The 24,850-nt window shown below is 40.4% G+C and overlaps 1 protein-coding gene across 1 annotated transcript in view; it reads right to left on the minus strand.

Annotated features, from left to right (window-relative positions):
• LOC306797768 (A-type voltage-gated potassium channel KCND3-like) overlaps positions 1-24,649 on the minus strand; it is a gene marked incomplete at both ends in the record, with an annotated part of 73,011 nt that extends 48,362 nt beyond the window's left edge. The window contains one exon of the mRNA XM_079297183.1: positions 23,547-24,649. Coding sequence (XP_079153309.1) covers positions 23,547-24,649 — 1,103 coding nt within the window. The remainder of the gene's footprint in view (positions 1-23,546) is intronic.
• Positions 24,650-24,850: the final 201 nt, after the last annotated feature.

Genomic DNA, 24,850 nt, shown 5'->3' on the forward strand with positions numbered 1-24,850 from the left:
AGTGGCATGAAGCTACAAATGCGGTGAAGTGTCAACCAATTAGGGCTGTCAATAGGGATGCTAATTTAGATATATATATTTTTTTGGTCCAATAACTAACCCTCATTATCCAATCATTGAACGTTAACCGACAAGATTAGTGCCTGGCATGCAGGGGTGCTGTAGTTAAAGTGCCTGACAAGCCACGTTGCTGATACGATAACCCAATGCACTAACAGGTCAAATCCATCATTTTTGCCAGCAACCTGCTGATTAAAGTGAAGTGAGTCAGCCCCGAAACTGCACAACTTTGATTCAGGCACACTAAAGGTTGACTGACCTTTAAGGTGGTCCAGAGCTATTCTCTTTTAAGTTGCAAGCCGGTCCTCTGTGATTTCCTCAGCTTTAAAACGTTTTTTTTAACTATCTTAAACATTCCTTTTAACTGTTTAACTGATATCAATAATTGGTCAAAATGCGTATTGGCGGTTCAATTATAATTACTAACATCTGTAACCGTCAACGATTATTCTAACTTTGAATAAATAAACAACGGACAATCAAATATGAAACTTAAAAGTGCTGTCGATAACGTTCTGCTTACCCTGTTCCTCGTGGTGTAACGAACTGTAGTTGATCTGTGATCTGTAGGCCCCCCCACGGTTCAGCAGACAAGTGAACCGGATTATTTCTTGGATTATTTACAGTTTAACCATCATAGTGCGAAATCAAGCTGATAGTCGTTAAAGTTATGCAGAGGGAGTAATGCTTTATTGTCGCCAATCCCTGACAATGCTGCTTTGTGAACAACATACTTTTGTCAGTGAGAATCTTACGTATAGGTGCATATTACTCCAGTGATGAATTCAATCACAGTCATAACTATTTTAAGATTTAAATCAAGTGCTGTAAGTAAAAACACTGATCCTCCAGTTCAGGAAAGGAGTTGCTATGACGAACAGTGATTGAAACAATCAATGTGTCAGCAATCCTTTGAATTTGAGGTCCAGTACTTTTCAGGCATCTAACAAAGAGGTTCTATTATATTGTTACATTTGATTGTTTTTAAGAGAAGATGATTGGGTAAAATATTCAAATATAATTATTATTTAAAAGAAATTATCCTTAAAATAATTGTTATATACTACACTATAATATATCGTCTTTAGATGAATCAACTCATAGAAAAAATGATCGTTGGATTAATGAATAAAAAAACAATTGGGAGGTGCAGCCCTTGATAGAAATTCAAAGGCCATTAGGAAAGACAACACAAAGGTCAGATTTATGGGCTTTTAAGCTTTTAAGGCTTTTTAGCTCATGAAATCCGAATATGATATTCTAAGTGTTGGCCTTGGAAGTAATGCGCTAAGTTACTGCTGCATAACTACAGAGCCAGGCATGCTAACGTTACATTAGACCAGACAAACACATTGTTTCATCAATTCATTACTATTTTCTAACTTATTTCGGTTGTGAAAAGGTGAACACACAAATTTCAGGATATCTTTGAAAATTGGAGATTAATTCTGAACTTGATAAAGACAGAATTGGGTTTGAAATGTGCTTTTTCAAATTGTTATGAAGTAAAAAAAAAAGGGAAAAGGGAACTTTCTACAGTGTTTTTGGAAGAAGAAGTCACCATACAAGAAAGATGACGTGTGCGTGTGTGTGTTTTCCACACGCATTGCAATAAACTGAAGTGAACAGTTATGTGTGGCAATTCATCATTGAAAGTCAGTTATCATATATTCATGGTGTTTAACATTATCCTAAAAGACGTGGAAGGAATGTATCTCTATGTGACAGTGTGTTTCTATTCCGATATTTTACATAATGTGTGCAGAAATAGCAATACAGATGCTGTTTTTGCTAGAAATGTTGAAATTTTCAGTTGTGGGAACAATTTCCAAAGAGATGGTACGACAATGGTAACGCACACAGCAGGTAAATGCACTCGCAGTCAAATTGCATAGTTATTTAGACTTGGCCTTCACTCTAGAAAAGAAAAGTGTGAGATGACTGTGAAAGAATGCTATTAGCGAATTCTTTGAATGTTTAAAATTAATCTTGTTTTTCTTTGACTATGGCGTTTCTGACAAACACAACACAAACCAGCTGCCGTAGAGTTTGTCACAGCAACTGAAGATGACAAAGACCGTAAAAAAAAATCAGAACTTTCATTGTGCTATTTTCATGATTCAATCGTAAGGGATTTTGCAAGTGACTTTATCGCAGGATTGTGGACAAAGACGTGTGGGAACAGGAGGAATACATTATCAGAGAATTAGTCATGACCATTCCTCTCTTTGAAAGCAGTGCACTTCTCCCAAGATGAAAGAAATGTCCTTGTGCACTGGGTCTTTTTGATGCATGTACCTTACCTTAGATAAAATGACCTTGGGGAGAAAGAACACATTTGGTTACCTTGTTACCGTGTTCCTAGGAAAGTGAAATATCAGTATTTTAGTGGTGGAGGCCAAAGAGAGCCAGCAGCTGCTTACAGGGATAGTTTGACTAATGTGCACACTGACGGCTTCACTGTATGCTCATGTGTATTTAGTTTTCTTTACCCATTCTTTAAATCCTCTAATCCGTCTCTGTTCAAGATGTGTACAAGGCCGTCCTCAAAGAAATATCTCCCATATATAAGATTTAGGTAGTGCTGAGTCTATGAAGAAAGACATATGCTACGTTATTGTTAAGAGTCATGGTTGTAGTTATTTTTTAAGCCATGCCTAGTGGTGTGGCTCTACGAATTGAAATGGTTTTCTGTGAGTCCATCTCAGATTGATCCAGCAATAAAAATAAAGAAATCTCAACAATCATTGGATCATTCTTTGATGTGGATCACATCAGACTTGAGTCGTGCTTTCCTAACTTTGTAAAAAAAAAAAAAAAAAAAAGTATAACGGCTATTTGAGTCGGTATCGGATCGATATCCGATATCAGTATTGGTAGATCCCCACACTTTTTAAATCGCTCCATCATCAGGTCAACATTCTAATTTGTCCAAAAATATTGGCTTCTGACCAAATACCTGCAAAGCTAATGTGGTGTCTTTGCTAATTATAATATCAGCATGCTAACATGCAAAACTAAGATGGTGAACATGGTAAGCATTATACCTACAATATCATCCAAAGTTGATATCAGACTGAAATTGACTCAATTAGCTGGAACGGTTATCTGTGAGAATGGGGCCGATTTATTCAATTCTAAGTTTACGTTTGATTAGACGTGCGCTTACTTCGCCATGTCTCAGCTTTGTTCAACTCTCTATGAAATGACAGTGTGCTCTGGTATTTCCACGACTTATCTCCTCTGCCTCTCTTTCAGGTATTTCACCTGGACCTCCGTGCTGTTTAAAGCACAAAGCAAGGTTTAATAAAGACAGGTCAAGCTTTTCTGGGATGGTGGTGTTTGTTTTGTCTTTGAACTCCCAGCGAATGGTGACGATTTCTAATAACCCTCAGCTTGTGGACCAGTGAGTAAGTCTGGCTCAGCGAGACAATTTCACTGGTGCAAAGTCCTACGAATGCCAGGATAAAGCAAACAGCTAAATGCTGTGCAAAATGATTTTGTACATTTATGTCATTCAAGAGAAATGAACTTGTGAGAGTTCAGTGAGTAAGTAACTGATGTGGGGAATGGTTTGAAAGTTGTCGCTTTGAGAGGACAATGGACGCACATAATGGTAAATGGACTTGTACAGCGCTTTTCTAGTCTTCTGACCACTCAAAGCGCTTCAACATGCCATCATTCACCCATTCACACCCATCCATACACTGATGACAGGGGCTAACATTCAAGGTGCCACCTGCCCATCAGAACTATGTAATCATTCATACCCATTCACACAGCGATGGCACAGCCTTTGGGAGTAATTTGGGGTTAAGTGTCTTGCCCAAGGAGACATCGACATGGACTAGAGGAGCCGGGGATCGAACCACTGATCTTCTGATTTAGGGACGACCCGCTCTAGCTTCTGAGCCCCAGTCTCCAATGCTTCAAGATGAGCACCATGTGATACAATAAACTGTGTTGCCACAACAAAATTCCATTCATCAGTAGTAACAGAAGTGCTTTATGTCCCCAGAGCTGGAGAAAACGTTATGTTTATGTAATTGAATTCTGTCAGCCCAACAGATTTGTCATTATAGCATCAGCTAAATATAGGAGGTGAGTGAAGCACTCATGTAACCTCGTAAAAAGGATGTCAAGGATTTCCAGGATGAAGAAGTAAAAGCCGCTGAGGAGAACAGGATGAGGAGAGAGATATTTCCAGAAGCAAGAAAAATAAATCTTCACAGGTCACTGTTTCAACAGGTGGAGCCCTTTGAACGATGCATGTCAAACAGTAGAAAAGAATAGATTGTTAAAATGACTGCAAGACAAGAATTGGCCTACCAACTATTCAAGAAATCCTGAGTCCTATCACATCATCATTTCACCTCAAATGTATTATCCTCTCTCAGAGGGGTGAAGCATCTTATACTCTGAGTGTAGTTTTACCTTCATTTGTCCAAAAAAGGCTAAATTAGCTGAGTCTTGTGCTCTTTGTTTTGGATGCTTCTGTATGTTGTTTATCAAGCAGACACACCAGCCTGGAAGCACAGTTGGCGAGACATCTGAGACACAGTCTGTCTGCTATCAGTGAAGTGCACAGATGTCATTTAAGCATATGCATTTAATTAAGAAAAGGTTGTACAAATAACACAAGAGGTCATCATAAGTGCTGTTAATTACACATTCTACTAGATTTATTAATGTTCACACTGTCAGCAAAGTTCAGTTTTGCATGCAAATTCCCCCTGTGAACAACAAACACAGGTTTGAGAAGCCATATTAAAAGGAAGCATTTTGTGGAAAGGACATTTATTTAACCTGTATTCGATAGAGTTTTGATTGGCAGCAGACAATAATGCCAAATAGAAGAAAGCTGCACTGCACTAGTTCAAACACAAAACGTGTCCTGTAGATAAAGAGGTTCTTAATCGTTGTTATGTTTGCATAGTCGACAGCCCTGTTCGATAGCGCTGTACTTCGAGCTGAACACTAATGTCAGCGTGGTAACATGTAATGGTAACATGCTCATAACGACATTGCTAATGTAGGTACATTTGTTGAACATTTTCACCATCTTAGTTTAGCATGTTAGCATTCTAAGATGCCATGGTCTGCTGTCAGTCTTTTGGGAATGTCGGCCCTTTTGCTGGTATTTAGTCTTCTACCAAAATATTGGAATCATTTCAAATGTGACCTACTGGTGGCACTAGTTTAAAAGTCAGCGGATCACCAATGTCTTTAGGATTCATCCCCTGGGCACCATGGATATCTGTATCGAATTTCATATCAATCCATCCAGAAGTTGCTGAAGATATTGCACTGAAAAACAAAAATGTCAACTTGCTTGATGGCACTATGGGTAAAGTCAGGGAATCATCAAAGTCACTAGGATTCATCCTCTGGGGATCATACATGTCTGTACAAAATGTCAAGGCAATCCATCTGATATATTTCAGTCTGGACCAAAGTGATGGAGCGACTGACATCGCCATACCTGGAGCCATGCATGTCTAAAATAAAACACTTCTCTGGTGCTTTTAATACTTGCTGTCAAATTGAAAAAAATGTTCTACAAATGCACCTTAGGTATGCGACAGGGTAACAAATCAGATGAAGTGAACTGTTGTGGCCGGTCTTATATACAGTAACACGTGGCATTCACAATAATTATATCTACATGAGGTCTGCAATTACAATAGCCATTCAGTGTAGTTGTGCCGGAAATCTCTTAAGGATTTTAACTTTATTGTGAAGGACAAAAGATCAAACTTTTTCAACTCAAAACTTTATTTGATGCTCTTTCATAAGACTGAGTGAAATCTGCCACCACGATTATTACTCCTCAGTAAACCTCAGCTCCATCCTCTAACCCTTGTCTTAAATTATGAAAACAAAAAAGGTTTCGGATACAAAAAAGCAGAGATGAGCACCCCTGGCGACAGAAACACAAGAAATCGATGGCGGCAATCACTGTTTGATGTGAGGTGGCGGCTGTGTCGAAAACAAATCTATACAATCTCCTGAAGAGTTTCATGAAGAATTGACAAACGGTAATGTGATTTGCGGAATAAATGGAAGTAATACAGGCTTGCTCACGCACAGTGTCATGAGCAGCAGCGGGGCACTCTGTGAGCTCTTTATCTTCGACCCTTTGCCATTAGATCATACCAAAATGCAACTGATATGCTAGTCTCTTCATGGGCCGCTTAGAAAAACCACTGTGGTGTCCAAACAAGCAAATCAAGACTACACGGTAATATCATGAGACCAATAATATGTTTAATGGCCCTGAAAGCAAAAGCCTGAGACTAATGTTGTACTCATATCGTCTCCCTTCTAAATTCCAGTTCATGCTGACCTTCTGCATTCTAATAGAACAGAAGTGTACCGCTAGAATACATTCACTCAATGCAGGTTGTGGCAGAGGATAGGAGTTCACTCAAAAATATGACGGTTTTACTGGAGTTAATTGTTATGTATGCCTACTGGTACACCATAAAGTACACACTGCTACGGTAAACAGTTCAATTTGTATGTAAATAATAACACAGGTTATTTGTATTTTATTGTGACCTCAGTAGTGTTAATTATATTATAGTACTCAATTTTAGAGGAAAGAACTACAGTAAATCATTGGCACAGAAAATAATCTATGTTTAAAGTGTTATGTGACTATATCGGGGGGAAAAGAGACAGTGATGAAACCTAAAGTTGCTCCTCAACCAACAGAAAACAAGCTATTTGAGGCATGTGATAAAAGAGTGTATTTTAAATTCCAACCTCTGAAGATGAACAGCTGACCTGAAGTAATGAGCAAAAACAGCTCAAACTGAATCAGAACAGCAAAACTTATTCTACAGCATCACACACATTACTAAAACAATCTCACTACGACACTAAAGATGAACTGCTGAACAAATAATACTCGCTCATGTAATAAATGAATCCAAAGGATGCAAACTTTGTGTAACTGTGTTGAACAGTGTATCAGAAAGGGTGAATCTTTAAAAAACTGCTGCAAAGGGATATTCATTTTTTTTAAATCCCAAGATATTCAAGAGCACCCTAAGGTCCTTCTCCAAACAAAACAACCTCCGTTACAGTTTGTATCTATAGAAGTTCATGTTGGAGAGGTGGTATAATCTGAGTTCAACATTACTAATTTAAGTAAATTATTTCTCCTTAACAAAATAACATGTTGGCATTGTTATGGCAACCCTCCTCAATTAAGTAGCTAATGACATTTTAAAGCATAAAAAGAAAATATGAAAATGATCACTAACTGCTTTTATTGTGTAATAATTGATCATGCAACGTTTCTGACATTGTGTTACATGTCCATCACAATCGAGCTCTCTGCAGCCAAACAGGAGTCCATCAGTGTCACGTGATGTGTGAAAACCTGTTGTATTTTATTGTTGGCATACAGTATAATATTTGAATTGACGCACTGGACTGTCATGGCACATGATTATTCTGTTGCTCACAGGAGAACCAATCTGCCGGCCCAAGCTGCTATTTATTATGGACAGCTCAGAAATGCAGGGAGCTCTTTTAAATTCAAACTGGATATGCACTTCACTTGGTCAATTTACTCCTCCAGTTGGGTTGTCATTATCTCCTGTCGACCGCACAATTATATTTTAATGGCTTTGAAAGGCTTGTCGAAATGTCTGTGGATTGTCTTATTTTGCAATTCTCTCCAATTGATACAGACACAAACATGTTTCTTTGATAGGCAACTTGAATACAATTTGCAGGGCTGAGTATTGGTGGGGTAAAACAAATCTTTGCTATGTTGTTATACGTCAACAGAACAGACAGCAGAAAAGCTAACACGCGTGAGAAGGTGGATGTGAACAGCTCTCATGGAACAGTGTGGTGTGCCCAGTGTGGGAATTCAGCAAACGAGTAGTGACGGTGTCTCACAGTAAAGCATAAAACCATGCAATCGGATTTCATCTGAGGTCCATGCTGGGGCAAACGCTGACTGCCTGTGGAGATTCAATATCCTTCTAGCGACAGTCGTTTCAGCCTTTCGGCTTGACACTTCAACTATCGAAACAGACTTAATAAAGTCACCAGGCAGAATTCAATTGATGCCATTCAATACTTGTCAAAAGTTTGGTCATCAGAGGAATTCCAGCAGTGTGGACACCGCTATCCATCCCCTCCTGAAGCGCTATTCATTTTGTTCTAATATCTCTCGACATCACAAGGGACAACAAGTTCAAGTCATTATCTAACTGACAAAAGAGACTGTAAAGGTAGAGGTACAAGACACCTACAATTATGCATACCATGTACCATGAGAGTGTGGACTGCTCTAAAGTGGTTCTTGAGAAGTGCTTGTCGAACATAGCTTTGGAAACCCCTCAACCCGCACGCCTTTATAACCTGACCCGAAGAAACCTTCTGTGAGTCTGTGCTTGCCTGCTGGAGAGGATGGTGATCAAAAAGATCACAAAAAGTCAGCTCAAACTGCTTCAAACTCATCTTTATATTTCTTTATAGAGTAAATCAGACAACAGCATGCTGCCGCATAAGAGGGAAGGTTTAGGATGGGGCAACACATTTACAACTAGCAACTAAAAGGCATGACAGTCCAAACGTTGTTATCTGTGAAGAAATTGAAACACAAAGGAATCAAATACCGATGAATACATTAATTTCAATAGAAATGTTCATTCACATTATGGTGCATCTGATTAGGGCTCAACAACAATATGGCACCTAAGCCTAAATACGGTACGTCTGGATATAATGTCACTGTGCAATCGACATTCATTCAGTATATGAAGAGGGTGATTAAAAAATGCAATGAACATCGCCTCTGAGTTCCGACATAATGACATGGATGTGCCAATAAAAAGATGTGGTCACCAGTTGTATTGATTGGCTGTGAGAAGGGTTTTCATCCATAACTCTCCCAACAGCAGCCGTGATTACTCGTTCTGTTCTTTTGACCGGGCTGTAATGAAAATATATTTTGGAAATACAGCCATCAACAGCAGCATAAATCCATAAAGAACATGGCAAAAATCATTGGACATGAGCGATTTACACAAGAATCCAAAAAAATGACTTCCAGATGTTGAACGTCAGGGAGTACAGGTGTTAAAACACTGCAAGATTGAATTCCTTGTGTGTAATAGTAAAAACCTGTGGAAATAGCAGCTTCTCAACATTTCAACTTCCTATTATTTTAAGGGTGCAGCAACACTGACGGAACATTACTTAAACAATAATGTAAAAAACTAAAAGAAAGTATAATGTGTCGTTTTTAAAAGGATATTTGGAAAATTGAGGGAAATGTGTCAAATCTTTGAAGGTTTTCAGCTGTATATAGAATACATTGTAGCAAATAACTCCTGACCTGAGAAATAAAACCTTATAAATCTAATTTTAAACTACGCACCAAATATTAACCCTTACCCACATGATTACATGTTTTCCAGCTGACTGCATACAAAGGAGTCACATGGTTACAATTATTACAGTTTTGTATCAATTTAATTTGGCACATATTTATCCTCTGTAAGTCTACATCTTTATGGTGAACAAAATGGAAAAAGGAATACAAACTTTCGGTATTTTAGTGGCTAAACAGTGTCTCTCACAGCAACAACGGCTGGCTTCTACAGCACCTGAACTCAAAACACAAAAGCAACAAGAAAGTAACCGTGCTGGCGTGACGATAACAAGCATGAGTGAAGCTTCTTTATCTCCGAATACACAGAGAGGTCAACATAGCTCAGAGATTTTAACATAATTGGCATCCAGAGCTGTTGATTTACTTCAAATGTGTCTTGTTGATGTGGCCGAGAAAGAGGCTGCAGGCCCGTTTGATGGAGGATAACGATTCTGTGTGGAGCTATTCAGGGTCTGTTTGAATGGCAATCAGTGAAATTCTAGAGGTTTATCTGTCTTTTTAATGTTTGTTTTCGAGGCGGTGCACGGAAATACTTGGCAACACTGTCAGCAGAACTTTGTCAGTGAATGGCGGCAGCCCACACCCATATAATCATGGACTGCTTGACTGACACTATGCCTTCAGACATTAATGTCTACACTGCAGAAGTGAATTGTAATCACACAGCACCCTGCTTTAGAAATAGAGACACAAAATAAACATGTTTATAAAACTATAGAGCCACACCAATCTTAAGGTTTCTGGGTTTTAAAGGTTTTTTTTCTTTTTCATTCATATTATGGTGCATCTGATTAGGGCTCAACAATAATATGGCACCTCAGCCGAAATAAAGTTATTTATTTATTTTTTTAAAGGGAGCAGACCGATTTACACTTTTCACCAAGTTGTTTCGCGCTGTAAGAACATTCAGTGCAGTTTTCATTAAATTGAAGAAATTGAATAATTTGAAGAAAATGCAAATGAGTCACCAATGGTGCCGGAAAATATATGAATAAAAGTGTTGGCACGGCAAAAAATCATTCAAACATGAATCAACATTTTTTAAGAATCACACACTCTTTTTATACAGTTGAAGGCTACATGGGAATAAACAAATTAAAATGTCTCCACGAGCTTTTACACTGAGATGGGTAGTATCGTGCTACGGTGCGCATTGAATCAGTTTCATGATAGTGAGGATTAATATTTGACAGCCAAAGACATTGCTACCGTTTAGGCTCTCGACAGTCGGAGTAGAGGAGAGACCGGTGAAGTGAAGATAACATTGTCGGTACCGGTTACAAACAGGCTCGGTTGTGAACGACAGGCATGACGGATTCAGTGTTTTTGTGTTTTTAGCTGAGCTAGACCACATAATATTCAGTTAAAAGAGATTGGTGATGCTGTTGTGCCTTCATTTTTCGTTGTTAAGTTTGCTGGAAGACATGTAATGTAGCACCGCTGCGTTTTATTTGGAGTGAGCACTGCGCCAGACTCCGTGTGAAACAAAATCCTTTTAAATGCTACATTGCTTGTCAGCAACCGGTCACGTGGTAACTTTAAATCAATTTGGCCTTGTTTGCTATGATTAATTTGGCATGCAGTTAACACACCAGTCATGATTTTGTTTTAATGAAAATACAGCTCCTGGCATTTGCTCATTTGTTCTTCATCCCTGTTTTGGAAGAAGGAAATAATGGGAACAGGCAAACCGGCTTTAGAAGTGATACGTTTCCTTTTTAAAGTGTTACATTTAAGAACATCATTTAGTGTTTTGTAACCTTGTAGGGCTTTTTATTGAAATAATGAAATTAGTTTGGTTGTAGTGATCAGTTACCAGCAATAGTGTGACTTGTAATAGTCTTAAAAACCAAAATGAAAAATAATTGTCGGAAGATAGTGATCCTGACAGTTCAGTTACATTACTGCTCATACATTAGTACACAGCCTCAACCAAATCCTCAGCTGAACCACACAAAGAACACTGCACGACTTATTCCTGCACGAACACCACTCAAACAATAGCTTTGGATTTTATCAAACAAGCTGTAATTCAATTCATTCAAATATTGCTTTCAGGGTAACCATGTGTTTCTGGAATCATCGGGTTCAGCAGCAGCACAAGACACACATCTGCTTCATTCTTCAGTACCTTTTCCCTTGTGTTGTTCAAGGACAGAGGATGTTGTATGTTGTACACCTAAAGCCCTCTGACACAAAATTGTTATTTGTGATATTGACCTATACAAATTAAATTAAATTGAAAGTGAATGTTGAAAAAGCGGCGTCATTGTTCTCTCCAATTTGGCTCAGAGAAGGTTGCTATTTTTCTTCTTTCTTTTTTTCTTCAACACAGCACAGCTGGAGGCATCAAACTCAAATTCAGGTCAGTCAGTCGGACAGTCATCTTACACAGCTTCATGGCAACTGTGAATGAGGGCAGCTGGTGAGTGCGAAACCTTGTTTAAGACATTAATTGTTACAAATCAGCGCAACGCCTGAGACAGTTCCGCTTATAAAAGTGCACGTATAAACAATGCAAGTTGTTATATTTACTATCAGATTTATTGTCAGATTCATGAAAGAGTTTGCCCATTAATGCTTTTTTTCTGTTAGCTGCAGTGGTATCTTGGTTTTACTGGGCGAGAGATGTTCTTTTTCTGCATAACAAAAATACTTATTTTCGCTCCATCATTTACTGTATCTATAGAAATCTTGATTTGAGGTAGCCGTTACTGGGCAGGTACCGAGCATCTCAGGGACTACACCCAAACATGTTGCACACATATGATCAACAACAAGCAGAAACATTTAGCATGAAAACACGCAAGTGATTCATTGTGATATCCTGTTGTTGAAATTTTAGACAATTGCTAGACTGACTCTAAACTGTTGCAGAGTAGGGATTTATTGCACTGCTTCACGTCAGGCGGCAACCTCCGGTACTCACAAGTGAAGCCAATGCAGAAGTGTCTTAAAACTTGCATTCTCTCTCGTGGCCAGCAGGGGCCAACTCGTCTGGTTGCAAACAATAATTCCGATTGAATGGAAGTCAATGATTAAATGACCCTACTTCTCACTTTATTTACTACCTCAGTAAACATGGTAAACATGAGTTGATGGTCTCAATCGCTCGTCTCATGTCTTCAATACAGCATGATGTTCATGTCGTATATTATGGTCCCTTTTAGAATCAAATAAACCATAGAGTGGAACATGCTTTAGGGCGGGCTTACTATGATTGACTGGTAGAGGCGGCGTCTCTACGTCACTCCTCAGGAGTCCAAATATGGGAACTTCCATTCACTGGTTGCAAAAAGCCAAAATTGCGACGGCCAAATCCCCGTACTCAAGGCTTCAAAACAGCGGTCCAATTCTTCTACAGTTTAAAAAGTTTTGAACGGTCATAACTCCAACAACATTGAGAAAGTTGTTTTTTATGCTACAATTGTCTTTGGTTCACAGCGTCTAATTAGGGTCTAATTATGGACATGATAACATCAGAACATTGTTGTGTTTTATGATGCCAGTCTAATGCAGAATTAACAGCAATAACCACTATTATCGCTACAAACAGCCGTTCAGGTCAGTCAAACAATCACAGTCGCCTTTGTGTTGTAAGTCATTCCCTGACGACGACACAATGTAAATATGCAATATATGAACGCAATGCGTGCCTTCATTATAGCAAACTCACGAATGTTGATAGCTTTTGCCGTCCAATCAGAAAACTCATTCTGGCTAATGTATCTCATCTCTTGCTTCATGAATGTTTGAACGAAACATAGCCACATCAGCACTTTCAGTTGTGCTATTGGAGGGAGTGCTTGATTCAAATAAATGTAAGAAAAACCGGCACTTTACATTCTTTTTAACATCTGAGGAACTCTGGCTGCATATAAAGTGACATTTAAAGGTCGAGGTGAAAAGGAAGGTACCAGACTATGTCCTGGAGCTGCATTTGAGACTGTAATGGAAAACATAAACATGCTGGTATTATTTATAATGTCAGGTTGGCATATGCGCCCCTCAGGCTAGATGGACACACTCACACACACACCGGCAGAGAAACATACACTTACATGTATTTTTCAAAATCAGTTTGGAATTTGTTTCGACAAAACAGAATAATCAAAAGTTTCTTTGTTGCTCTCACTGTTTTATGCACTTTATTTTATGTTCACGATATGGTCAATTTAACTTTGAGTTCCACTCCTCGTCTGCATCCTCCTTCACATCACACTGAAGGTTATTAGTACATTTTCTTTACCTTTTCTGTGAGCTAAACCCTTGCCAGCTGTGTAGCAAGATAAGGGCCAAGTATCTAAAAATAACCCACTCATTCGGGGTACAGAGCATGCCGTGTCATTCAAGGTTCTCCTTTGTGCCCCAATACAAACATCTTGAGATAACATGTCGGAAACTGTATTAGATAACAGCACGTCTTCTGTCCTCCTCGCTGGCTTCCTTCCTTTTCTTTTTGATTTGACGTTCACTCTCTTCCTTTTCACCTTCCTCCTACAAGGAAGGTGAAAAGTCTTTCTTCGTTCTCCTCTATCTCCTCCCATTTCATCCCACTATCACATTTGTAAGATATGTTGATGTTGCATATCATGTTCTTCTATGCTTATGTACTTCTTGACTTTCCCTTAACTTACATTCCACGTCATTTCCCTTCACTTCTCCAAAGTTGTCGAACTTAGCGTTCCCCAATCAATCACGCAAACGCACCCACGCACACTCATCTGTGCCTCGGCTCCAAGGCCACGCTGCTAACAGGCTGCTACTCTACACTCGCTAAGGGTGTGACATCAAACACATGAGGCCCAGGAAAAAAAGTACATTGTACGGACAACTTCCGATATCTGTTAAGCATGCAACCCAACAGCTTTTACGTTGTTACTAAAGAAGACCACTTCAAAAATAGCATGTTTAAAAAGTGCTAAATGTGTAAATTTGCGGTTCCTTAAAATACAATTTCCTGTTGTTTCTTCAAACCAGAAGCTCCATCTCTGTGTCTGATGTAGAAAGCAGGAAGAAAGATCAAAGGCATAACAGCTCTTGATTACAGCAGAAGGACTTCTGCAAGTAAAATGACATGAAGCAAAATCCAACCCAGTTGCAAAACAATGTAGAGGCTGAGAGCATTCATTTGTTTTGTTTATATGACAGAACCACAATTAGAAAAGGACCACCAAGTGATTTGTTAGGCTGAGAGAGAAATGATACTCGAACAGGTTTATCACAAGCTTTTCAAAAAAATAAAACAAAGAACACGTCTGAAGGCAGCCATGTTTACGATTCAGACGATGCGAACACTTGCACATAAAGCTGCTGGTGTATAGTCTGCAGTGTGTTCAGAGTTTTGTTATCTCAAGTGAAAAACAATGGTTATACCTTGCTGGCAAAAGGAAAGGCCGAACCAATTAGAGCTAGAAAGAGATAACGAGATGAAAGAGAGAAAAAATTGGAGTCCCGTGACAGCAGAAAACAAGAGTTGGATCGCTCTGAAGATGGATGGTTTGTTTAGTGATGCCGGCATTGCTTGTTTTCAGATGCATGTGAACATGAAAGAATCCACTAAATGAATTAAAAAACTGTTGGTGTGATAGATACATCAACCGTTTCAGAGGGCGAGGAAAAACCTTCAGAGAAGACCCTCTGGGAAATCAGTTAGTGTACAAGTTAAGTTGCAATTTAATCATTAATTTCTATAAATAGCACAGTAAATTCAAACCTGCACCAATATATATCTTCATAAGTAAAACAGATTATATGACTATGTGTTATGTTTAAGGTGTCACAAGTCTACAGCTTCTTCAGTTCAAGGAAAATTGGCGTCTTCAGCTTATTGTTTTGGTGTTACGGCCCACAACGTCACTGTTTTGGTTCAGTCTTACCGTTCGTCAGCATCGTGTCCAGCCACAGCAGGCAGCTGTATTCAGCTAAAGAACTCTGATACATCCAGTGCATGTAACCGGCCAAGCACCAAACATCCCACAAATAAAGTTAGCGACTAGCTTGTGAACAAAGTGAAGCATTTAGCCGCTACAGAGCCAGATGTTTCGCTCATGAGTTGGTGGAGACCAAAACAGAGCAAAAAGGAGAGTGAACATTGGACTTGCATTCATCAGGTGGCTAGATCACAACTCAAGATGAATACTAATGTTGCTTCATGTCTGCTGGATATGTAAATAGGCAATTGGCAAACCATAACAACTTCATGAGGATGTCAAATTGGTGTTTACAGCTTAGGACACAGGACAATGCTTCATATGAAGGGTAGTCAACCACATCAGAAGGCAAAGGTTCATACCTGATCTGGACAGAGACGCATTCTTTTTTTGAAGAAGCGGATTACGGCACACATTTTCAGACAGTGTCTCCAGGAAGAATCGTAGATTTGTACTCGGTTATGCCGATGAAAAGTGATCGAAAAAAATAAGAAAGAGAGCTTGAGAGGGGCGGTAAAACCCTTGCACCTTTCTCACCTCCGCACAGCTTCACACGGGTGTGAACGTCAGATTGCCAACTTTGGAAAGTTACAGAAAATGTCGGACACGGAGACCCTAATCGTTGGAAAGATGTTTCAAAAGCTATTTCACCATCCAACATGCAGTTCTGACGGAGGATAAGGGTGCCTCAAAGCATGATTATATGTCTATATCTGAACTGTGTAGAAAAGGCTCCATAAAATGTTATGGGATTGGACTCGCTTTATCGTGATAAAAAGAAGATAACAGAGAGAGAGAGAGAGAGAGAGAGAGAGAGAGAGAGAGAGAGAGAGAGAGAGAGAGAGATCTTGTGCACGTTTAATTCTTTTTAAATGAGTTTAGGTGTTAAATGAACCTGTGTTGGCGCTAAATTAAATTCCACAGCTATCATTAGAAAGGTTTCTATTAAAGAGCCTTGTGTTGGGAAATTGGCTCTAGGAGCAAAGTGGCCAGATAAAGGCAGGAATATTTGTAATTTCCTACAAGCTGCACTTGTTTTGACCCCAGGGGTTCAGCAAGGCAGCAAAATAGCTCATAAATTACATCTGAAATCAGGCTGCCATAAAAAAACACTACAATATGCAACCTCTGATGATTTGTGAAATGTGTGTGAAAGAACATTCCCACTCACAAACGATGCAGCTCGACATCCCAGTTCTGTTTCAGCGTGCCGCAAAGATCCTGAATTATTAACAAAACAATGGATGCCATTCCAGAATTAATAGGCCAAAACGCCTCACTTCTGTTACCAATTATCCATTGTTAACTGTAAACACAATCAATCCAGCACACAATTACAAGGAAAATAGAAAACAATTTGCATATCAAGCAAATCTAAAAGAAAACACACACCAACTCCAATTTTTTTCTCACACTATGAGATACCATATTTGAATCAAAAAAAGGCAAAGGATACTTTAGATATTACATGTACGCTTAAAAGTAAAATACTCAAGCAGACATTTGATTAACTACAAGAGATTAAGAAGAGATGCTTTGTTCAACCCAGTGTTAATTAATGCCTTTATGCAGAGCCGCGTGCTGAGCTAAGACTGGAGTTAAGAATACCTTTCATCAGAACCAGAGGCCTGAGACTATTGCTGCCTTTGTTGTCTCCAAACTCACTGCCAAATACTTTCTTTTTGTTGTTTCACCAAGGAGATCAATGGTCAAGTTAGACAATTAACCTTATTCATGAAAACACTAACGAGGAACACAGACGTCAAGACACAGAACTCGGCTTATCAGTTGTTGAAAGATGCCAGTTTCTAAAAGTTTAAACTTAACAGCAGCAATGTTGATGCACTATAAGGATTCTTTGACTGACGATTGAATAGTTCCCACTGATTGTGGAAATGCCCATCCCTAATATGCCACATGAAATAAAGTCTGTGTGGAAATGTGTCCACTGTGTCTACGTGGATACACACTGAAATGGTTCGTGAACTGACAGAAAATGAAACCACAACAATGTTTTATAATTGATTCATCAATAAAGCCAAATGCCAAACATTCACAGCTTGTTAAATGTAAACTTTTGTTGTGTTTCTTTCCGTTTCGTATTCGTGTAAAGTGAATACATTTTGGTTTTGGACTGTTTGAATAAAACAAGATGGATTCACTTCCGGCTCCGTGCATTTTTCAGTGCTTTTAAACATTTTGTTGAACATTCATGAAGATTGATTTGATGGTGATTACTACAAAACAGACTCAGACAAGGTTCTGTTGAGCAAGTCTTTTTTTTTTTTGAGCTGACACCTCGATCAGCAGGTCAATATCCTTCCTTCCAAAACTCAATAAATTACTAAAACAACAACATTTTACTTCCTGCTTTGCTTCAAATAGACAGGAGTCCTAATTACAAAGCTATTGTCACTGGGCACACTGCTAAAATGGTTGATGCTGCTGTTTGTCTTAGCACGGTGTCTTCTCATTTATACTGAGTGACTATATACGAATGTATAGTGTATAAGACCCCTTATAAGAGGGGGGTCTTATGACAGAGTTTCTTATAGACCCTCGTGGCTTCGCGGACATGGAAGTATACTTTGAGTTTAATGGATTCACTGAAAAAATGCATCGCTAAATGAATCGACTGCGGAGATAAAAATGTGCTGCAGCACACCATACAGTATGCGGATGTATGACATTGTAGTTCATGAACGTGGACACTGTAACAGACCTGAAGCAAGTGTCAAAAAGAAAGAAAGAAAGTTTTGTTCGGCCCTTCTCACTTCACATCGCCCCTTCCTTCCTCCTGGTGTCGACCAGCCCTGCTGCACAGAGTTCTTGTAAACCAGAAGCACAACCCGTCTGACCTCCCTCATTCCTGCCTCTGGCCCCGAGGCCAAGTCCGCGAAGACCAATAGAGATGTTAAGCAGAGAACGCAGAGGGGGGCGAGCTAAAAGTCTCTCTGAAGAAAGAAGCAGATTATATATAGCCACTGATTAAGGCAGAGATGGGAACATGACCTACATGCATAACAACATTTTCTCTCACTTTCTACAGAACAAGCCTCCGTCCAGGGCCAGGACTCTACAACTGGGAGAGTCACTCTAATTATAACACCGGAGTCAGATTTCAATGCACACCTCGTTAATATTTCTCTTATTATTGGGTTAATGTTTCTAGAGGCTGGGAGAGCTGGAGGCAGGCCAGCCAACCTTCCAGCGCACCAGTCATACTGGTAAAATACAACCAGCTCTCATCCATTGAGCCTGCATTGAGTATCAGATTGTAGTTAAAACAGATAACTCCCTTTCACACACATACCTGTTCTCAAGATAGCTGTTCCTCTGGGAGACTCATGGGGGAATAGGGGAGTAAAAGAGGGAGTGCAAGAAAGAGAGGGGGGGGGCTTTTCCCTTCCATCATCAATCTTTCAGATCCTGTCCCGGTGACGCCATTGACCGCGTATCCGGCCGGCTCCAAACAGCGCCGAGCACCGGCAGGCCGCCGCAGGGAGCACACCTCGCTGAGATTCAATCCAGATTGTTTTATCAGCCACCTGAGGTTGATTTAACACCCGTGTTCCTGGACAGTGAAAGTGGCTGATTATACAGCCAGTCAGTCCCTTCCGCCCCCCCCCCCCCCCCATCTCCCTCAGCTCAAGCCCATTACTGCTGCGCTGTCTGGGCTCAAGCAGACGCGGAGGGGATGCAGAGAGGCAGGAAAAAAAGGAGAGACAAGATCAAAGGCAATAACTATGTATGTGTGTGAATGAATCAGCATATGATTGTGTGTATGTGCTCTTTGGGACATACTGTGTGTGTATATATATATATATATATATATATATATATATATATATATATATATATATATATATATATATATATATATATACATCTGATCAAAATGTTGACAGGCTTGATTGTCAGCTGGCAGAAATGTTCACAGTGTTGCAGTATGTCTTCTCAGGTGTGTTTATATTTTTAATGTCCTACTAGCATGAAAAATATATATGTTTTCAGGCCTATAAACCTTTCACCCAGAGTTATTAATGTGTCTGTTTGTTTGTGAATGCGTGTGTGTGTTTCTGCCTGAGGCCACGTTTGGACACACATTATCGACTACACGTTGGCGGCAGCGTTTTCTAACTACCGTGTTGAGGAGTTGGAGGTGTGCAGCCTGTCGCCTGGAACCCTTCATCCAACAGCTCTCTGCGGCTGTTTTCTTCTTGTTCTGCTACTCTCTGCTACATATCTAAACCTGACCCAGCGTAAAAAACAAATGCCAAAAAAGTCAAACATCTGGTTTTGTAAATGCCTTTTTGATAACCGGCCGTGGTGACAAGTACATCGCATTTCCTGTGACTGCTTCGGAATAAAAGCCAACGCGTTTCACCCAGCTGAATGCAGACTGTATAACAAAAGTGAGGCTTGTTGTAATGGAAATCTTCAGTACTAACAATACTAACATGCACATATGCACGTGGTGTTAATGGCTGCCATAATTATTCCTGTTCAGATTGCATTAAGGGAAGAGTGTAGGATCCAGTGTTTGCTGCATCAATTTGGACTATTCCTTTTAAATCTGTTGCTCATAAGCCCCAACTTTATAAAAGTGTACTAAACATACTAAATGTGGTTCGTCAAAGATTAAAGTAACATTTGGTGATGTATCAGCTTTGGTTTGGGTTACGATGATGGACAGGCAATCTAAAGTGTTCTACAGTAAATGCATAGATGTGTGTTTGTTGTCAAATGCTTTGGATTTGCTGAAAAATAATATTCAAAGGAATATGGTGGTGAGCCAAAAAACATATTCCAGTATGTTGTGTACGCCAATAACACATCTGATGAAAGCGTGCAGGTTTTTTGTTCTTCGGAAAACATGATTTGTGGATGACCAGTGGGATTGTTTTATGGACTGCACTGTATGTATGTAGCGTCTTAAGCGCACTGACAGATGGTTCATCGGTGACCTCGTCACCTGAGCATATGTCTCTTCAGCAGGTGAACAGATCGACGGGCGACAGGCAGGAGGGAAAACGGAGCCTCGTGAGAAGCTGCTGGCTGTTCAACTTGCAGTTGTAATCACGTACAGATAAGCCTCTCTGATGTTCTATTGAAGAGGAGGGGGCGCATACTGTACTAAGCACCCATATTTCAATTCATTTCATTTTCACCTGCTTGCTTTTGTTTTGTTTGTGTGGGTACATATCAAAGACTGTACTGTACATGTTTGTTTTTTCTCTTTTACATATCAATTCGATGTCTGTTGTTTTGATCAAAGGAGGTAACAGTGCTGCACACTGCTGGATTCTGTGCAGGTCATAGTCAGGTTGTCAGCACAGGAAACAAAGCCCTGACTCACATCATAAAACAATTATACCCTTTTATTTGAAAGTGTCAATTCATAATACCTCTGATGGTTTTTCATGCGTGTAAAATCCCGATCATTCTGAACTCTCCTCTTGTTTATCGGCACGTTGTTACACATATTTATGCACCATATCAAATATCTAAAATCCAAATCTGAGAGAACAACAAAACCGTATGTTCAGACCTTCTGTGCGCTCCTCTTTCAAACCGAATGTGAGCACATTTCTATGAATCCCACTTTACCGTTTCCAATAAAAGGTATCGACCCGTGTGGCTGTATAGAGGGGACATGGTGAATTTGAACACTCATATTCTGATTGTGTGAGCCTTGGACATGCATCGGGTTAATAGTTTTCCTGATTGTAAATGACTGTCCTGGTTAGCTATGAGGATCTAGCTGTGGATGGACTCTCAGTGCTGCTGCCTCTATTGTGTGTTGGACATAATGGCTCCACACTCAAACAAATTGTTCAGGGTTCACAATTTACATAATGCTTTCACCTTGGCATTTCTATCCTTTTGTATGTGCGATACAAAAGATCCTCTTACAACACTTACGACACACACACACACACACACTGTAGAACAGGTAACACGAGGCTGCAGAGAGACAAATAGAGCTATTCTGGTCTGGAGATCCACGATTTATTTTGGTTTCCATTTCAAGACGACACTTTGACACACTGATCATAACAAGAAGGAGAAATGACTGAAATAACTACTTTACGGTCACCTTAGAAGAGCAAAGAACATTTCAGGTGTGCCAGCCAAACATGTCACTCACAACAGGGACCCTAAACATACTTAAAAAAAGCCACAAAAAGCCACAAGGTCGCATCGTTAGGTATCTTGTTGTGGGTCAAACGTGGTGCAGCATGACAGCCCACACAGTGTTCTAGTCTAGTCGAGTGTTTCTTAGTGTCTGAGCAGATCCCTCTCCGTCATGGACACAGCAGAAAACAGAGCTTTTGAGACAATATGAGCAGGTTTTAAAGCTCTCTGTCAGCAGACCCTTTTGGAGAGATGTGGGTTAAATAAAAAAGTGTCTTAAATTACATTTTATTTCACATTTTCTTCTGGCAATATAGATCCTTTATAGATTAATAATTAAAAGGATATGTTCACATCTAAAGTTATAATCCTTCAGAGTTCAGTCCCTGTTACTTCATTACTGATGGTGAAAAGAAATACAGAGAGATACAGAACAGGAATGGCTCTTGCAGAAAAGGTAACAACCATAAATATAATACAAATGGGGCTTGATTTCATGAGATTCTTACGGTTGTTTTTTTTTACCGTAAAAACAATACTTACATTAGATGCCACAATTGCTCCTACTGTCCAGAGCCCTTCCGAGCACAATACCAGAGTAAAGTAAGTGAGACAAATCAAGTGGGCATCTTCCAAAGATACAGATGTTTTGGAGCGAATTTCTGTCTATTTGTGTTTCGTTGCTGAGCAGCTTGGAAAATAAAGAGAAAAAAGCGCTGAAATTATTTATATCTTTTGAGTTTTGGTCCAAAAATATTCAATTACAATTACTGTTAGTCACTTGATATAATGGAACCACCAACTTTATTCTTTTATCATGCCGTTTTATTCCAAAAGGCAGTTTTGCAATTCCACACATCATTATTGTACAAAAGAGTGCCGGAGAGAAAAACTGATTTTTTTAGGAAACCATAACTACTCTTCCACTGTGCCTTCATAATACTTCACTCAGCCAAAACTTCGGGAACACTTTCAAATTCACCCTGCCGTTCATGGCACCGAGCCTCAGCGAGCTTGTGTGAAAGATTAAGAGCAGAGGGGAATCATAATACAGGTGACAGAGGAGATCTTATGAGACACCTCGCCTCCAGGCACACACACGGCAGAGAGAGAGCCGGCTTTATAATACAGTTCATTTAATTCCTCACAAGGCTTTTTCACACTGAACGCCTGTGCCATAAATACGGTGCTGGTGGTGTGGCCCCAATTATGAGAACAGAAATGCAGTACAGCAGCTAATATGTTCTCTGTAAAACTACCAAACTGAACCACTGTTCATACAAATGAAGAGCTGAATCATCTAAATATCACAAGGGTGCATAGGTGGAAACATGATCAAGATTTGTTTGTCTATTGGATGATTATAAAAAGGCTGGCCCATCATAATTGTTTCCAACACCAATATTATTGAATCATAATGGTTCAGTCCATGCTCTTGGGTCAGGCTACATGTGCATCATTTTCTCAAAAGGCTAAAATTGAAAGGGATACAAATTATTTCTCAAGCAAAACATAAATTAAAAGAAAAAAAACTAAATATAGCTCTACATCAATGGAGTCCTTAGTGCACACACACACAAATATGTGTAGTATCTGGTCATCTTCTTCACACTCGGCTGTATTGTATGTCTCCTAATTTGGCGAGCTGTAGGCGAGGCAAACAAAACGCCACGAGTGATTGTGCTGGCAGATAAATGTCGCACTTCCCACCATTACTCACACTGGCAGCCTCAAATATACGCTGCAGTGTACTGAAGTATGGGGGCAGTCTGGCTTAATGCTCATTTGAAATTCAAATTGGTTTTCATAAATTATTCAATTTTCAAAGTAAAAATCCACAAAAAAATGCATCTAGTGCATCTATTAGCATCCGAAAACATTGTTTTACTTCTGTCACATATACAAATACAGCACGGCAGAATGGGATACAAGACGCTCGCGGTGTTTACACGTGTATTTACCTCTGTGAGTGTGTACACACGTCGATTACTCACCCCAGCGTCGTCATGGTGACTATAGTGTACCAGAAGGAGGCCGGGATGCTGGTGAACTTGCTGGAGCTGGAGCCCTTCTCTGCGTAGAACATGACGGTGGCGAAGATGATGATGGCCATGGTGAGCGAGAAGAGGAGGAAGCCCAGCTCCGAAGCGCAACTCTTCAGCGTATAACCCAGGATCCGCAGGCCCTGCGAGTGGCGGGAGAACTTGAAGATGCGAAACACTCGAAACACGCGCAGCGTCACGAAGGCGCCGCTCACGTCCTCGTTGTTGCTCATCACCAGGCCGATGTAGTACGGCAAGATGGCCACCACGTCGATGATGCTCATCACCGAGCGCATGAAGCGGTAGCGGCTGGGTGCGGCGAACAGGCGCAACAGGTACTCCACTGTGAAGATCATGACGCAGGCGGTGTCCATGCAGAAGAACGCCACTGTGTAGCGTTCGCCACACGGCATGTCTTTCTGGTTGGCGGTGGATCCGCAGGGCACCGTCTCCACCACATTAGTGAGGACCGAGATGGCGATGAAGAAACCCGTGACATAGTAGAAGACCAGGGCCATGGTGGAGGTGTGGGGGTTCTCAAAGGCACGCCACATGGTCTCCCTGCAGGTCATGTTGGGCAGCTTCATGTCCTTGTTCTCCTCCTGATCGTCCTGAAGCCGCTCAAAATTCTCCCGCTTCCTGTCCTTGTACTCTTCGTAGCAGCAGTCGCCGATGATCTCGGGGATGATGCCGAAAAAGATCAACTCCTCGTCGTAGGCTGTGATGCACTGTTGGCGGGGGTAGTGGAGCTTCCCCGTCCGGTAGAAGTTGAGGATGCTTCTGAAGGCGTCGGGGTCCCGGTCAAAGAAGTACTCCTTGATTTCCTCATTGTAAAAGAAGTCTTTTTCGGAGCTGCCCAGCAGGGTGTCAGGATAGCGGTCCAGAGTGGTTCTCCAGGTCTGAAAGCGATGGCCGCTGACATTGAGGATTATCAGCTCGTCCTGTCTCTTACTGTTGGCCATTGGTGCAACAGGCATGGGGCAGTTGGCAACAGGCATCCAGCCAATGGCTGCTGCCCTGGCAAAAGGGAGCCACGCTGATACTCCTGTCACCATCGTGAAGCCGAGTCTTAAAGTCCTCCTCACCTTCACGGTTGGCACTCCTCCAAATCAACTGACATCTGAGGGATAAATCGCCACAAAGAGAGGAAATATGAAGCTGAAAACAGCAGCACACTAGCTGATCAATCCAAATTATCAGTGTTTGCCGTCATGGCACTAAAAGAAGCAGCATGGCACTCGTGACATTTGGAGTTC

The sequence above is a fragment of the Melanostigma gelatinosum genome (assembly GCF_949748355.1).
Source record: "Melanostigma gelatinosum genome assembly, chromosome: 3".
Taxonomy (NCBI): Eukaryota; Metazoa; Chordata; class Actinopteri; order Perciformes; family Zoarcidae; genus Melanostigma; species Melanostigma gelatinosum.